This window comes from Meleagris gallopavo, chromosome 7 (genome assembly GCF_905368555.1).
Source record: "Meleagris gallopavo chromosome 7, MGAL_WU_HG_1.1, whole genome shotgun sequence".
Taxonomy (NCBI): domain Eukaryota; kingdom Metazoa; phylum Chordata; class Aves; order Galliformes; family Phasianidae; genus Meleagris; species Meleagris gallopavo.
Window position 1 is genome coordinate 5,872,062 of NC_139410.1, and position 16,202 is coordinate 5,888,263.

The window sequence follows — 16,202 nt, forward strand, 5'->3', positions numbered from 1 at the left end:
TTCATGCTGGGAGGACAGATTCTTCCCGATTAACTTCTGATGAGTGATAGGTTCTCACTGGCTTTTTGGTGAATTCCTTACATGACTAAAATGGCCCAAATCTCTCCCGTTTTTCATAACCTTCCCCCAAATGATGGCCTTAGTGTCCAATTGACTTTGTCAGTGTCAATATTAGTTATTCCTCTGCTGGTGATTCCTTTGCTTTCAGAAGGAAAATACTGATCCATGAAAAGAGTTGTAATCATTTGAAGGGTATATTGAACATGCTCCCAACAGAACAAGGCATTTGGCCAAGGTCATGACTGGATCTCGTTGCTGGGAGGACCACATCAGCTCTGAAATGAATGTGTCAATCCTTTCTTTTTTTTCTTTGATTTTTTGTTTTATTTATTTATATTTATTTTTTCTGTATGTGGCACTCATGACTATTACAGTTAGTTTCCAAAAGGAGGGAGCCTGTATCTGTCAGCAGGGTAAATAAATGTGCTAAACACGTTGCTTTCCACCTGGTACCCATGCTGGTATTAAAGTAGGAGGAGAACTGACTTTCTGCATCATTGGGAGTGATGAAAGCTGGGTCTGTCTGGTTTGTCAATAAGTACACGGAAACTGGAGAGTCTTTAGAACCTTTTTGACTTAGCTTTAGTTCCGTCGTAAGGCTTTTCCATAAGGCTCAGAGGGAGCGGGGCATTCGGTTCAGTTGGATGCAATTTGGCTGAGAACTGCCCTTTCCTTTAGAACAGCGCTGTCCAAGAAAAGCAACGTAACGGCGTGATTCTGATACCTCCAGCTATCAGCGGAGTACCTGCTTCTCTGCTGCTCAGCCTGCATGTCAGAATCTGGCCCTAAATAATTGCACCCGAGTGGAATAGCTGTGCCCTTAATGAGTAGCATACCCAGGTCTCCAGATTCACTTAATCACTCTGAATCCAATCTCATTATCATTGATCTACTCAACTTTCCCATCATTTATCTCAGCAAACGGGAGCACGCAAGACGTGGTTCATCTTTACACCACCAGCTCCAAACTCCCAGCACCTCTGCCCTTGCCAAACCCGCTAACTTTGCTCTCTGTTTCCATTCCAGGTCGCACCGTGGCCGTGGCGAGCAGTGATGGGGCTGTGAAGATTGTGCAGCCAGAGCTGGACCAGCTCCATAGCCTGCGGGGCCAGGGTGAGACAGAAGTGCAGAGCGTGGCCTTCCATCGCCCGGTGGAGCAGCTGCTCTCGGGGGCTGCCAACGGCACTGTCTGTGTCTGGATCTAAGGATGAGCCTCAAGGTGTTTCGTGGAAAGAACAGCGTAGCAGCGATGGTGAAGCGTTTCCATAGTTAATGTTTTCAGGGGGCATAGTTGCTCGAGAGGAATGTTACCCTGTGTTTTAACCCAATAAAAGCCCCGCTTTGGCTTTCTTTACGCTGTTTTCCCCAGCATCCAGCATCCCTCATTCGGTCGCTCGGGCAGAAATAGCTTTACAATGACGCCTAATGACAGAGCAGCCAAATTGCAGGGAGATCGGTTGTGAGCGTATCGCAGCGGAGCCACCAGCGCACGGCTCCCCAGTTCCAGCCTGCGGGAAGACGGGAAGTTTTAATAATGCAGCAAGGTGGGATTTTGGATGCAGCAACCTCTCGGGCCGCCGCCGGGGCAGGAAGGAGGCCGAGTTGGGGAGCGCAGCACTGACAGCAGTGGGATCACCGCAGGGCTGCGTGCCTCTCCCCGCAGCTGGATTCCTCTTATTTTTTTTTCCCCATTCCCTCTTTTTATTTATTTATTTAATTATTTATTTATTTTATTTCCCACCCACCCTCAAAAATAAATTTTTTTTTCTTTTTTTTTTCTTTTTTTTTTTTTTTCTTTTTTTGAAAAATTAATTATTATTATTATCACTAATAGGGGGTGGGGCAGCCATGCCCATCCCCAGGGCTGGGGAGTCCCCGCAGGGGAGCGGGGCCCGCCGGGCGCTGGGCTCCTCCACCCTCCCTCTGCCTGCCCACCGCCTTGCCAGCCCCCGCGCCCCGCTTCTCCCCCCTCCTTCCCCGGCTGTGGCAAATCCTGCACTGCAAGATATCCGCTGGGCATAGGGAGGGGATCTCTCTGTTGTTTTTTTTTTCCTTCTTCCTCCCCGCTCCTCCGTCTCCCTACCCTCCACTTGAGACCTGAGGAAATCCAGCCCAAGTTCTCCACGATGACTGCGCTGCTGGCATCGGGGTTTCTCCACGGCATCCCTGCCTCCGGAGCGCCGCACCGCTGCTCGCTCTGAATCCTCGGCGCCGGGTGAAAGCTTAATTCTCATGCCGTGGTTGCTGGGCTGCTGCTTTCCTGCGTTTTGCGATGGGAGGTGGAGGAGAAGGGATTGTCCGTGAGTCAACGCTGAAAATGTGATTAGGAGGAACTGCTTTCACTAATTTTTGTCTAACCTTTTAGTCCATGTTGGCCTGTGACCCCTCGCAGCTTTCAGACCGAGCCTGATTAGGTAAGTGTGAATTATTCACTAGGGGCGAGGGAAGGTGGATGGAAGCGTTTTACTCAGGCACTTAGCGATGGTCCTGGCCCCTCTCCCGATGAGAAATGATGAGAAAGTTGGGCTGTAAACTAATTGAGAGCAGAGCGGCGCTTGTTTACTTGTTGCAGTCTGTCGGTGCGAGCTGCCTGCAGTCTATCTGATCTCTGCCTGGCAGTTGCTGTGGGACAGCTCGGATGGCCACGGGCTATAGAAAACACTGTGCTCTTATTTATGAGCTTCAGAGAACTTTTGTTTTTTGATTTGGAGAGCTTCCTCCTCCAACTTCAGCACCCTCTCTTCATTGTTTCATGTTTCCCCAGACGTGAATTACTTCATTTTTTCCTGCTATGTTGTGTTTGTTTATCTGTTTGTTTGTTTGTTTGTTTTCCTAAATATCCACCAATCTGCAGTATTGCAGCCTACCTGTAGCATTTGGGTGGGCATCCACTTTGAAGCCAGCTAAAGCAGCATGAACCTCCCAAACCCCAAACAGCACATTACAATAGGTGCTGCTGGCAGGTGTAAGAGGGTGCCCGGTCCTTGTGCTGGGAATGTAGCTAGCACTTCAATTAAGAAGATATCTTTTGAATTTGATAAAGCTTGTGTAATATCCGGTGTCTCCCTCTGTTGTGGCTTTGGAAAAACTGCTTTGTCAACAGGATCCCTCAACTGCTTCTCCAGGAGTAAAGCTTGCTGCCACTACTGCTTTCCTTCAGCTAAGGAGAATGAATTGCTCAACATCTGCAGCTCGTCTAAAATCCCAGTGCTGAAGGAATACCCTCTGGGGGTGGAGGGGGGCATGTTTGGCTGTGTAGGTGATGCACATTGTGCGCTGTGCGTCTGCCTGCCCGCAGACAAGCCGTGCTTGGTGAGTGCTTCCCGTCCTCAACACAAAGCTAACATCTTATCTCACGGAAAAGTTTGCTGCGGCACTTTGCCGGTCCTCCCTGGAGGGGTCAGAACCCACGGCACAGCTGCTGCTCGCAGGGCCGGGTGGTGATGTGGCACAGCAGGCAACCAATCGCACACCCAGGGATGCACGGAGCCTCACTCTGAGCTCAGCCCTGGGGCAAGGCAAAGCTTCTTTCTGCCTCTGTGGAGCAGAGCACGGCGAGGTCGGGCTGTGCTGCGGCGCTCCCGAAGTTTTAGTGAGGTTCCAGCCACGATTCAGCAGCTCTGCACACCACAGAGGCATTTAGCATCCTGCTCTCAGCATTTCTCCCAGCGAAGCACCGGAATGCTGAATTCTGGAGGAGAATCGCATCGTATGTTCAGTCAGGATCATACAGACCTGCTGCTGGCAGACCAGGCAGCCCCTCTTCCTGCTCCTAAATGCTGCATGTGAAACTCTGCTGCTCCACCTCTCATGCACCACGTAAAAATCCAGCTCCATCTTCTATGCTGGATGCAGATCTGCCTGCAGAGTGTGCTTCCCTTGTTCTTCAGCCCCCCTCTATTTGATGAAGAGGGCTGTGTGCCACACAGAGGGACGATGGCCACAGCAGCAGGTTTAGGCCATGCTTAAGCTGGGGTTCAAATCCCTCCGGGCTGTCCATGTCCATGCAACTCCAGGCGGCTGCTGTAACTTCTGGTGCAACAGAAAACTCTGCACAAGAGAGAAATAAAAATGAGGTGATTCTCTGAGCCATCATTTGTATAGAGATGTTTTGTGGGCATACGCTTACAGAAGTGTGTCTAATTTATGTATTTCATGTGCTTTATTCTCATTACACATAACTCAGGAGAGGCTTATTCCAAATGAAGCAGTGATAGCTATCTGCACAGTTTGAAAGCACTGATTTATTCTCTCATGCTAGTTGAAGGTATAGCCCTTATTAGTTGATGTTCCTTAATACTTTGAATTCTCACTTAAAAATGTTTGCTTTCAGACCACGACACTGGTCTCCTTATGGAAGCAGCTGTTTCTATCCGGCCCTGAGATCCCATGGAGAAGCTGAGGAGGGGGATGGCTCTTCACATCCATGAAGCCTGGATACTGCTGTTTGTAATCCCTGGCTTGGTCACACCAGCTGCCATCAACCACGAAGACTACCCCGCCGATGAAGGGGACCAGACCTCCAGCAATGACAATCTGATCTTTGATGACTACCGAGGGAAGGGTTGTGTGGATGACAGTGGCTTTGTGTACAAACTGGGAGAACGCTTTTTCCCGGGGCATTCCAACTGTCCCTGCGTTTGTACTGAGGATGGACCTGTTTGCGATCAACCCGAATGCCCTAAAATCCACCCAAAGTGTACAAAAGTGGAACACAATGGATGCTGTCCAGAATGCAAGGAAGTGAAAAACTTTTGTGAATATCATGGAAAAAATTACAAAATATTGGAGGAATTTAAGGTATGGAACAATTTTTTTTTCCCAAGTTTTTATATTAGTGTGATAGAAGGCTTGCTGGGGACTCTCAAAGGCACTCAGTATTTGCTTGCTGCTGATAGCAAAGATCTTTTCAGCTGTGATGGAAGTCAGGCTAATGCAAAAGGTGCCACCTTCCTCCTCGCATGCACTCAGATCAGCCAGAAGTCCCCAAGCAAAATGCTGATCCTCTTAAGCTGTGATGCTGGACAACTTCCCTGGTTGCTCATAGCATGAACTGGCCTACCAGGAGAGTCCGTAGAAGTAGTGGTAAATCAATGCTAGATGCTCTTTAATAACCCCTTTTCCAATTTGGATAACAGAATATGATGACATGGTACTGAGAATTGTTGCTCATAACTGTATGAGAATGCAGGTAGGTTGCAGGCTGTGTGAAGTGTTCTCATTGCAACTGTGGTAAGGCTGTTCAGAATGGCAAAATATTAATTTATAGTAAGATGACCATCTGAAGTACTGAGAAGCAGGGGGCTCAGTTATAACAGTAGAGTTCCTGTTAGAAAAGTTGTGAAGAAACCCTTTGGGAATGCGTTGTGAAAATAAGACCAGATTTCAAAAGCCATTACCCTTTACACAACCTGCACCTCTTATTCTTAGAAGTTTGATTACATGTTTTCAATTCTACTGAGGAAAACAGCATGTCACAATGAAGAATGGGGTCAGTAAAAGCAACAGGTATACACAAGTTTATTCTCTCTGGTCACATGGCATTAAAATTCATACCTCCTTAATTAACAGCAGCCTATAACTCTTTGTGGTTGTATGCCCAATCTCATTATACACTTGCCAGTGTGTTTTCTTCTCTGACAATGAAAATGCTTCCATATAAATCTCAGTATTGCACAAGTTCTTGTAGCATAGATTGCAATTCTCTTCTTCTCGGCTATTTTTTGTCATTTTAAGTGAAGGTAATATTTAGTTTCTTTCTTATATCATGCGTAATTTACACTCATCTTTTCCTATCCATCTGCAGCTGGAATGTGCAGATGGATAGGAAAAGACTTGTTTAAGTCTTGTTTAAGGCTCTGGATTGTCTTGGCCATGCAACATGGCAAAACAGATATATGAGGATCATATCCTCAAGGGCCATTCTGCTCATCTTGTTCTCTGCTTTGCAGAGGAGCATGAAGATGCTGATCTTGTGAGCTGCTTAAATCACAATTTCTTCTTTCCTACAAAGGCTGTCCCAGTTTCATCCCACAAACATTGTTCTCCAGTGGTCTCACATTCCACCGCACTGTCATTCTGGCATATGATTGGAAAAGTTGCAAGGTGTTGTTTTGGAGGGATTTTAGGAAAGAAGTAATCCCACCTGCTAAAGGATTAAAAGGTAGAGAAGTGGAATTTATGGAGGAAGGCTGTTTGTTGTGTTCAACAACTGCAAGGTATCATGTGGGAGAAAAGCTCCAGTATCCTCAGAAAAAGGCAAAGTAGGTGGTAACCCATGCAGTCTGGGACTAATGTGGGATCCTTCAGTTTTGGCTCCATTCATGGTCAAGCTCTTGATCTCAACCTGTGTTTTACAGAGAACCCGATGCTTTGTGCAACAGGGCAGAAGCTGATTTTGAGGGGAATCTATGTGTTTACTAGAGTAAATAACTCTTGCTCCTCTTAGAGATTCAGGCAGTGGAAAATCAGTGTGCGCTTCCAGGGGTGTTTTGGGGAAAAAGAAATATGGAAAAAAGAACAAAGAGCTTCCAAGATTCAGAAAATTGCTGCTCTGAAGGAAAATGCTGACTTTGTTGAAGCATTGGGTTATTTTGCTCTTTGCTTCAACGGAACCAAGATTTTATCAGACAACTCTCTAGAAGAAATCCTGAGCAGTCCATAACTTTTATAGGCTCTGAACTCTGCTCTTCTCTCATCCTGCTGGATTTATAGGGTCTGCAAACTTTCTGAAGTCCATTCCTCACATACTGACCTCTGTCTTTGCCAAGGAAGAGAAGCTTTTTCCAGTCATTCCAACTCAAAACCAAACTGCTTTCAATGGAAGTGGAGTCAGTGGTGTCATAGAATCACCAAGGTTGGAAAAGCCCTCTAAGATCATCCAATCCAACCATCCACATACCTCCAGTATTTCCCACTAAGCCATGTCTCTTAGTACAACATCTAAACGTGTCTTGAGCACCTCCAGGGGCAGTGACTCCACCACTCCCTGGGCAGCCCATTAGAGCTTTCATTTGGAAACCTTTTGCAAGTGTCTTTCAGCATGTGTGTCTGCATACAAACATTCGTACTTGCTCTATTACTTCGCCAGGGCTGACTCATCATGTAGAAATTTCAGCTGCTTGATCTCTGCACAAATTAGGATTATTATTTTCTCAAGGAAATTGGTTTTCACTGGGAAATCAGATTTGGTGAGAGGTTTCCATTTGGAAGAATTTTCCCATCTTGTTTTTGGGTTTCTATTTAGGCTTAGGATGAAAAATCCGAATGCAATTTAATCTTTTTATTTTCTTACCACTGACAGGAGCTGTGACTATCTCAGGGTAAAGAAGTACTTCTAAAGACCCGTTTCTTAAAGAATTAGGTTGTTTGTGGTTTTTTTCCTAGTGGGCTGATTTTGTACCTCTAATCTTTCTGACTCACAGCAGTCGTAAGCACAAAATATAAACACGACAACAAGCCATCCAGCTGAGACAGCTGTCCAAATGTTTATGCTTGTGCCCCTAAATCATTAACACGTACCGATGAAATGCTAAACTGAAGTTCAGTTGTAAATCTAAACCCATTAGGAGTCTCTCTGCATGCTTTGTAAAACCTCGTGTCTCTTGCAGATGGTTTAGTAACCCCATGTAGGATCTTCATAGCCCTGTGATGGGTCCTAGGAGATCTCTGAGGGCTTTGGGCTCCAGCTGCCTGGATGGAGCCTGCCCGTCCCCTCTGTTTGCCTGGGACTCATCCATGCCCCCAGCCGAGGCTGCAGGCAAAAGGGAGGGCTGATTGCTTTTATGATGATCTCTTTCCCAACCTCATTTTTCACTTCTCTCCTTGTTGGCCTCAAATCTGCTCTCTTAGGTCTCCTGCAGTCCTTCCCGGAGCAATCATGGGGTGATGGCAGTCTAGGGGTCAATGTGAAGGATGCTGCAAGTCTCGGGCACTGTGTCTGTTTTCCCCAGAGGAAACTGGTGGTCACTCATGGGGTCACTTTGCAGCCTGCTTGAGTTTTGATTTCCATCCTGCAGGTTAAGGTCCAAGTCCCAAGAGCTCTGCACTTGCTTGCAGCTAGTTTGCCAGCCCTCCCCTTTCTTCCAGAGAGAAAAAACAAGCAAATAGCAAACCTGAGAGCAGTCTTGGCTATTGGAAGTGCACATGGCTGGGTGTTAAATGAATCTTCCCAGACAGCAGCTTATGTAAAGTAAAGGAGACAGCGTCCCGCCAGCATGATGAATGTTCTCTGGCAGCTGATGGAGAAATCGTGCAAATGTCAGTGAGACAACAGCTTTCCTAAGTGCTGATTAGTTTTTGCTCAGCTGCATAACTTACTGCCAAAAAAGCGTGTGCCTACCCGGATTAATAAATGCAATTTATGGCCTGGGTGAAGGTTCATTTGTAACCACAGCCTTTGGGAAATTCTTAGTTTGCCCATTTGCAAAGTCTGTAATCACATCCTAATCTCCTACACCCTCATATCCAGCCTAATCCTCTGGAGACGTCTGTGAATACATGGCTGAGTGCCACTGCTGGGAAGCGGGCGATGAGTTCACAGGAGATGACAAGCTGACATCTTGAAGCATTCTCTTAATTTTGGGCCATGCAGGTACGAACCTGCTGCTGGTGACATGGCTTACTGTAGCATGGTGCTATCCTCAAAGTCACCAGCAGAAGTCTTGTAGCCACAGCTAGTAGAATTTCTCCATTTGCCTTCAGGTCAGTTATCCTTTGGGTGGGGAAGGAAGAGCTCTGGGCATCCCAGCTTTGCCAGCTTGGTAATATTTCCATCTGGAGAACAACGGCTCCCTTCAACCTGCAGTTGTGAACTTGGGCTTGGAAGCAGCTCTGAAGATCAGGGACATTTATTGAGTGCTTCTTCTTCTTTCTGCCAAACACAAAACTGCAGTTTCTTGCAACCATTGGCTTTGGCAGTGCTTAACTTCTGCTACTGCGTCTCTGCTGCTGGTCCTTCCCAGGCTGCACCTTCTTGTTATCTCCCCCCTTCACTGTTTCCCTCCTAGCCCATCCTTGCTCAAAAAGCCCATATGTGATCCCTGAATGGCTTTGCCTTGCATCAAGCACAGGTGTGGAGGGGTGAGAGCCCATTGCCCAAGGGCAGGCCATCTCACTGTGTAGGGAAAAAAGGGAAAGGGCAAATTTTAGCTTTGTTCTAGGACAAAATCTCTGCTGACTTGAAAAGAGCCAGGGCTTCACTCCTGGAGTTCTCCTTTATTTTTCTTTCTCATGTTTCCTTCCAATGTATCTTTGTCTGCAAATCACCCGTAATCCTCCAGCCAGGCTCCTGTATCTTGCTGACTTGATGTCTTCTTGAGCAGCACTTTGCACAGTAGGGATTGCAGCTCTCGCTGGGATCGTCGGGTTGTAATCAGAATCCAAAATAAATGAGGGACTCTATAAGCATGGCATTCTTGTATACTAATTCTCAGCTCATTATGAAAAGCTCTGCTTTGGAATAGCAGCACCTCCCTCTCCTTTGTTAATGCTCTTTTAAAAAATGTTTTATTAATGCAATTATATTAATAGAACTTAATGAAATAATACCTTTTCATCAAAAGGCATTAGCAGAGTCAAGAGTTGATTTAGCTGCCATCCCAGCATCTCTCAGTCCTGAAATACAGTGTGTGCATTCTGCCATAACATAAAGGCAGGCCATGAAGACCAAAGTGATTCCCCAGCCACTAATCACAACAGCGTGATAGAGCAGAGATGCAACAACTTCTGTCTGAGAAAACTTCCAAAAGTACCACGAAAATAAATCAAAGTAGGGAGAAAGGGAAGATTCTTGATGGAGCTTTTTGCTCTTGTCCACAAGTTCATTTTCCTGGTGCGTCTTGGAAAGTGCTCAAATTACGGTGAGCTCATAACTGCAAGAAGGAGCATTAGTAAAACCTGTTGGTAGTAGGTAAGCAGTGATCCAAATCAATAGTGGTTTCTAGATCTTCGCTCATAAATTGCAAGACACCAATTACTAACGCAAGCCAGCACGAGGCCCATATTTTAATATTAGCATTTTTCTCTCTGAGATATATGCAGCAGTTTTGTTTTTCTTTTCCTATTATGATTCAAAGAAATGGGGCATATTTTCCCTTCTTGTGTGTTCTGCAATTTCACGTATGGCTAGAAAATCATAATACAAAAGAAATTTCAATAACGTGCCTGTGCTTTAATAAAAGGAGCCATGAACAATGCCAGCTCATAAGATAGCATAGAGCCATTGAAATCAGACAGGGGAAACAGAACATCAGTCAGATGGAAAAGTATGATTTATTATCTCCCTCCTGGCAAAATTACAGTGACAATGTCTATGCAAAGGAATTTGAAATTACTGACTTACTGTATTTCTGTCATAATTTCTACCAAGAAAACATACAAAAATAGATAGGCATGCTGGAGATTGATCTGTAGTGAAAGCTATTTTTTAAATTATATCATGTACTTAGCTACTGATTCTATAGCATATATATTATGTTACACACAAGTATATTTTTATAGTAGGTGAAAGGTGATGGGTTGCATTGCTACAAAAAGGCCGTTGTTTTCCCCAGATGTCAGGGATATGTGATGGCCCCAGAAACTCAGAGCTTAGTGGCACTAGGTGCACCACAAGTATATTTTCCCCTGTTTTGAAATAGACAAGACCCAAAGCAGCATGATAGAGAATCACCAGGAATATTTTTACTCTCTGTCATCCCTCGGTGCAGTGCAGAATTTGGCCTATGCGAGCAAACCTAAAGGGTGGTATTTTTCCAGTAAATACGACACAGGAATGAACATGTACCCGACGTTTGTATGGCCAAAGCTGTGGCTGTGCTTTCAGATATTTGCTCCAGGAAACGGCCCATTGCTTCTGCCTGCAGCCAGATGAGAGAGATGGCCAGAAAGCTGGAAATATCTGTCTGCATGGCCAGAGAAAGGGTAGAATCTAGTCTAAAGTTTTGAAGATGGTGCTTGGGAAGGCCAATGAAAGACACGGTTGTTCCTTGGCTTGCCCAAGCTGTGTTCCTCTCTGTCACCTGAACTCTCTGTAGGAGTGATGAGCATGAGGTCCTCCAGTTGTCAGCTTCTTACTAAGAGGTGTTTCTCATAGAAATGTTCCCAGATGATGGGCAAAAGGTTTAGACAATCATATCCTGCCAGAGCAAGGGGAAGCACAGGTGTGTGGCTTTTGCTGCTGGAACGTGCTTTGTGCAGAATTGCACTGATTAAAAATAATGCTTAATTAAATAATTACCCTAGTTATTGTTTTTAAAACTGTAATTAAATAAGTCAGCTAATGACAGCGCTCAGACTCACTGCAAAATAAAAATTCACGTGGATCCCACTGGGATGTTCAGTCCCATCAGAGCCTCTTCTGTGGACTTTACTTGTTGCTGATGTAGCCTCATTCACATTGCCAGCTGCCAGAAAGTCACAAGTTGGACTGGACCATCAAAAGAGTCAGATAATGGAGAATGAGAGACAAAACCAGGAGCAAGTCAGCATTTGATACAATCTGTTTGCCCTTTCCCTGCTCTCTGCACACAATGAAAACTGTGCCACTGTCAAAGCCTGGAACAAAGAAAACCAAAAGCTCAGCAAACCCAAGCAGACATGTACAGGGCTGGCGTAGACCCATGGTGTGGACACAAGGCTTCAGCCTCTGAGCTGTCAGCAACATAAAGTGAAAAAAACAGCTCAGCTTGGGACCTCTGTTTGGACATACGCTTGGCTTCAGCCAGCATCTCTTTTCTTGGAAATAGAAAAAGGAGGTAAAGCATCAGAGCGTGTTAACAGAGATGTGTAAGGAACCCTTTCCTGCAGCACTTGCACCAGAGCAAACCCTGAGCTTGTGGAGGTGAGCAAGAACAAAGCAGTCAGCAAGAAGCTGCTGATCTTGCCTCCTTCTCCCATCTTCTGGCATGGATGAAGAAGGAAGCAGCAGATTGAGCTGTAGGGAAACGTAACATGGAAAGGATCAGCTTCCCAAACAGGTCTTTGGTTCACTTCTCCTTACTCCAAGAGAATTTCTCCTTGACGTGGCTCCTTTGTGGGTGTGAGGTGAGAGCAGACAGGGAGGAATGGAGAGCAGAAAGCTTCCAGCTGGGCCCGGTTTCCTCCCAATTTACAAGGAGCTTAACAAATGTGAAGAGCACACTGACATTTTGCCTTTGTCCAAATGGGGCTGTACATCCCACGTTTGAGCCACAGTCCTATCTGTCATATCCATTATCTTTTGAAAGAAGTCCTTTTCTCTGTGCATGTCTGAACTGAAAAAGTATCATAATCAAGTCATAAAATTCATCTCAAAAGCAGTGCAGACCTTGGTTCCCTCTGCCCCGGGGTCTGCAACCATTGTCAGGAATAAAATGAGACATATATCAAAAAAAAGAGAGCAGAAGTGCAGAGTCATGTTGTTATGCTCTCAGTGGAAAAAAGCAACCAGGAGACTGCAGATGTGCAGCACCCATGGAAAAAGGGCCAGTGCTTGGCTCAAGGTTGTTTCTCTCTCATCAGCTGATAACGGAGTGGTTCTCCAGACCCAGGAGACTCGTGAACCCATTGGGTTGTATGACACATAGCAAAGACATGAGCGCAAAGCCCAGCCACTGGGCTGCTGGAGAGACAGCGGTAGCTGTGAATAGATGAGTATCAGTTAGGAACAGCGACAACAGAGCTTTGGTTGACAGGCTAGAGATTCTCTGGGCAAAGAAAATTAGGCAGGTCATCTTCAACCTCCTTGTGCTGTGACTGCATTGAGTGTAGGGTGGAGTGACCATCTATATAAAATGTTTTCTGTAACGCGTTTGCACCTCTTGTCTTTTGCACTGAGTGAGAAATGTCACTGCATTCCAGTCTTCTATTGAAGGCTCCCTTAGAAAAACAGAATCTCCTCTCAGCATCGGCTTCTTGGAATCCAGCTCCTTGTTTTAGCCCATCTGCAGCATGGTGCAAACATTTTTCAAGTTTTTTTTTCAAGCACATCTCATTTGTATTGCCAGTTCTCCATGTGAGTAGGATACAGCTCCAGTATTTCGCTGCAAGTAAATTATCTAATGACTTAGTACTTTTTTCCTGTTGCAAAATCATTTGCAACCCGATGATGTTTTCTGTCATTGTACTCATCTATAATCACTCACCAGATTGTTTATTTGAGCAACTTTCCACCAACGGGAAATCCATTGCACTTGCTGTAGTGTAGCTGATACTCCGTCTCTGCCAAGTTGGATGGATGTGTTTGGTTGTTTTTTTTAAGTGACAAAAATGATTGCAGTTTTTGCCCCATGCACATTATTGTATCAGCGCACACGTACACATGCACAGAGCCATTTACCAGACTTCTAACACAATTTAGACAGTGGCTCGTGTGCTGTTTGTAGTAAGGGCAGAAGGAGCAGTGCTGGAATCTGTCTCGCCTTCAGATGGGACTCACTGCACTCTGCAGTTTGACATCTGCCCAATTTCTCAGTTGTAAGCATGCTCTGAACTTTCCTGCCATCTTCTGCTAATCTGCCTGAGATCACAGGTAATTTCAATAATAATGAAAGTGATTCTAATTTCAACTCCAGGAGTATCTTCAATGAACGCTGTCCCAGTTTCTCTTTATTCATCTCCCCTGGTTTATGACTTCCCACCTCAGCTGTAATGTGGAAACCATTTCCACCTCCGATTTTATTCATCGGGTTCTTTGTCACTTTCTTCCCTTACTTGCTTCCTGCCAATAAATTCACAGCCTGAAACTAGCTACAAAAATCATCTCCATCAGAATTGCTATTGTCCTTCGTGTCATTAAAAGTTACAGCTGCTCTTAAGATGTAAGTGCCCAATTTGACAGACTTCACTTTGCATTGCTCTGCTTCCCCTGCTGTTCTATCAGCACGGAGCAGGATGCCATCAGTAGAGCCCATTTGGGGAGGGAGGGGGTGCAATTGCTGTATGAACACCGGTGCAAACTTTCTCAGAATCTAAAAGATGGAGAGATTGGTGGTGGTGAAGATGGTCTTTGGAGTTCCTCCCATGGGTCTCAGTGCTCCAAAGGAATGGAAGATATTTAGTCCTTGCCAGGGAGGTGCAGCGCAGGTGGATACCACTAGTGGATCAAAGTACTGACAAATGTATGCAAAAGTGCCAGGTTGGATCCATTGCATTCAAAACCACCTTGACGTCATCAGAAATGGAGATGGTGGCAGCTCCTACCCTTTTAAGGCATTTGCACTTCTTTTTCTAGCACACTCTTGCAGGGAACAAAGCATAGCAGCTCTATGTTCAGTGAAACTGCCATGACCAGCGGTTTTGCCTTGGCAGCATAATCTAAAAAAGGCACATACTTACATACCATGTCCTTTTCAGTAAGGTTAACAAGCTTGATGAAGGTTCCCAGTGATACCCAGTCTTGGTGCCTTCTTGGTACTTGCTGTGATGTGATGGATCCTTGAGTTACCATGGGGCTCAGAAAGAAATTCCACTGGGTTTACTTCTGTTCTGTGCCATTTCTTACTCCAGTCAACCAAGCGTATTTCCCACTTATTCTGTGCACTCTGTACCCATTTAACTGTGAAGAACATCAGAGGGCTCAATTGCAGGTCTGTTGAATTAAGTGGAAATACTTAGTCTCCTACCAACTTGAACAGCCCCGTGTGATGATCAGTATGTGTCTATTGTAACATGGTTAGATGGGAGTAAACACTCATACGAAGCCTTTCTATTTCCTTCCTCAGAGCAAAGATCAAGTATTTGTGATATAATAGGCGTGGAGTTTGTATTACTCTGTAGCTGTTTGGCAGTAGCTATGTGTGATCGATGAAGGGCTGTTGTGCGATAGGCAGAGAGTGCAAGGACACTGTGAATTTTTTTATCCATTTTCTTTTCTCCACCTCTCCCTAGAGTCTGGGAAGTATTCGTGTTTTAGGTTGAAGAACTGCTTCATCTTGCGATCTGTCTGGCTAAAGCCCTCCAGTGTAGAGCTCTCAGAGGTATGAAGTTTGTGGTTGTATGAAACCTAAAGGCTAGGGAAGGACCTAGTCCTGTAAGGAAGGGAACCCCTTGTCATTGTGAGGAGTAGCTGGGTGATGTTAGCAAGCATCATTCTGGCACGTGTGCTGGCATTTGCTCCTAGAGTAGGTGAAAATGTTGGGAAGCAAGACTAAAGTTTAGGAGATATGGTATCCACGCTAATGTGGCTTCCTGATTTCCCCTGCTCAGAGTGTAACCTGTTTCTCGTTCTGTTTCCTTTGCTGCCTTTTCCATTTGTTTGTTTGTATCATCTATCAAGTTTATAATTATGTGCTCACACACATAAAATCTTTATTAGCCATGCATATTCTCTATTCTCTCTTTTAATTTTCCTTCCCTCTTTCTTTGTTAATGAGCCTAGTGGATTGCAGATGTTTCCCATTTGACAACACCTGAGACTCAGGTTCTCCAGCCGTGCTATTGGATTGAGCACTCCTCCCTCCTGCAGCCCCAGCCAGACCTGGGGTTACAGCCTTCCTTGAGATCAGTAGTCCAGCAACTGAAATGGAAATTGGGCCATGAGGTGTGGCTTGTAAACATCCTTGTGCTTCTTTGATCTTCTTAAAGTGACTGTTGGAGAAGAGGTCAAGCAGGGTTAATGAGAAGGTATTTGGGGCTCTGTTTCCCATTTTCTCTGTTCTCAGAAGCCATGGGATGGTGGCCAAATGTTGGTCACATCCACCTACAACCATCTTAGCTTGACTTGGCCCCTGCACGGACAATAGCATCAAGAAGGGTATTTCTTCACCAGTTCTCCCAAAAGTTAGTGCTCCCACCCCTGACATAAGTGAAAAGTGTGTAAAAAGGCTTTGAGGTGCTTTGCACCAGTTTTCCCAAGTCAAAATACAGTACTGGCATCTTTGACAAAAACAACCACTTTGATCCTCTGGTTTTAATGGCAAGTCCATTTCTCAGAACACACATTGAAAAGTAAGGAGCCATGCAGTTCTGTCTGTTGTGACTGTGAATGTCCTTTTGTTTTGGACAATGGTGAGAAGAATGTTTCTGCACCAGTATGTCTTGAAATCCTTCCCTAGCAGCCTTCTTAGAGATTGTTTTGCCTCGAACAGGTGGAGTGTATAAATCATCTTCTAGCCCAAGCCTTTTATGATACTTTAATCTTAGCACTGTTTTCCAGACCATCA

The 16,202-nt window shown here is 45.2% G+C and overlaps 2 protein-coding genes across 6 annotated transcripts in view; both read left to right on the forward strand.

Annotated features, from left to right (window-relative positions):
• The window catches only part of SPAG16 (sperm associated antigen 16), a 350,605-nt gene extending 349,191 nt beyond the window's left edge, over positions 1–1,414 (forward strand). For 2 of the 3 annotated variants that reach the window (XM_031554276.2, XM_085227604.1), the window contains one exon: positions 1,087–1,414. In XM_031554276.2, coding sequence (XP_031410136.2) covers positions 1,087–1,265 — 179 coding nt within the window. In that variant the 3' untranslated portion in view covers positions 1,266–1,414. The remainder of the gene's footprint in view (positions 1–1,086) is intronic. The other variant, XM_085227603.1, reaches the window with a different exon arrangement.
• Positions 1,415–2,006: 592 nt separating this feature from the next.
• Positions 2,007–16,202, forward strand: part of VWC2L (von Willebrand factor C domain containing 2 like) — a 38,214-nt gene continuing 24,018 nt past the window's right edge. Inside the window, exons 1-2 of one of the 3 annotated variants that reach the window (XM_010713297.3) lie at positions 2,007–4,136; positions 4,394–4,860. In XM_010713297.3, the coding sequence (XP_010711599.1) occupies positions 4,450–4,860 (411 nt within the window). In that variant the 5' untranslated portion in view covers positions 2,007–4,136; positions 4,394–4,449. Of the gene's footprint in view, positions 4,861–16,202 lie in introns of all 3 variants that reach the window. The other 2 variants (XM_010713296.4, XM_085227605.1) reach the window with 2 other exon arrangements.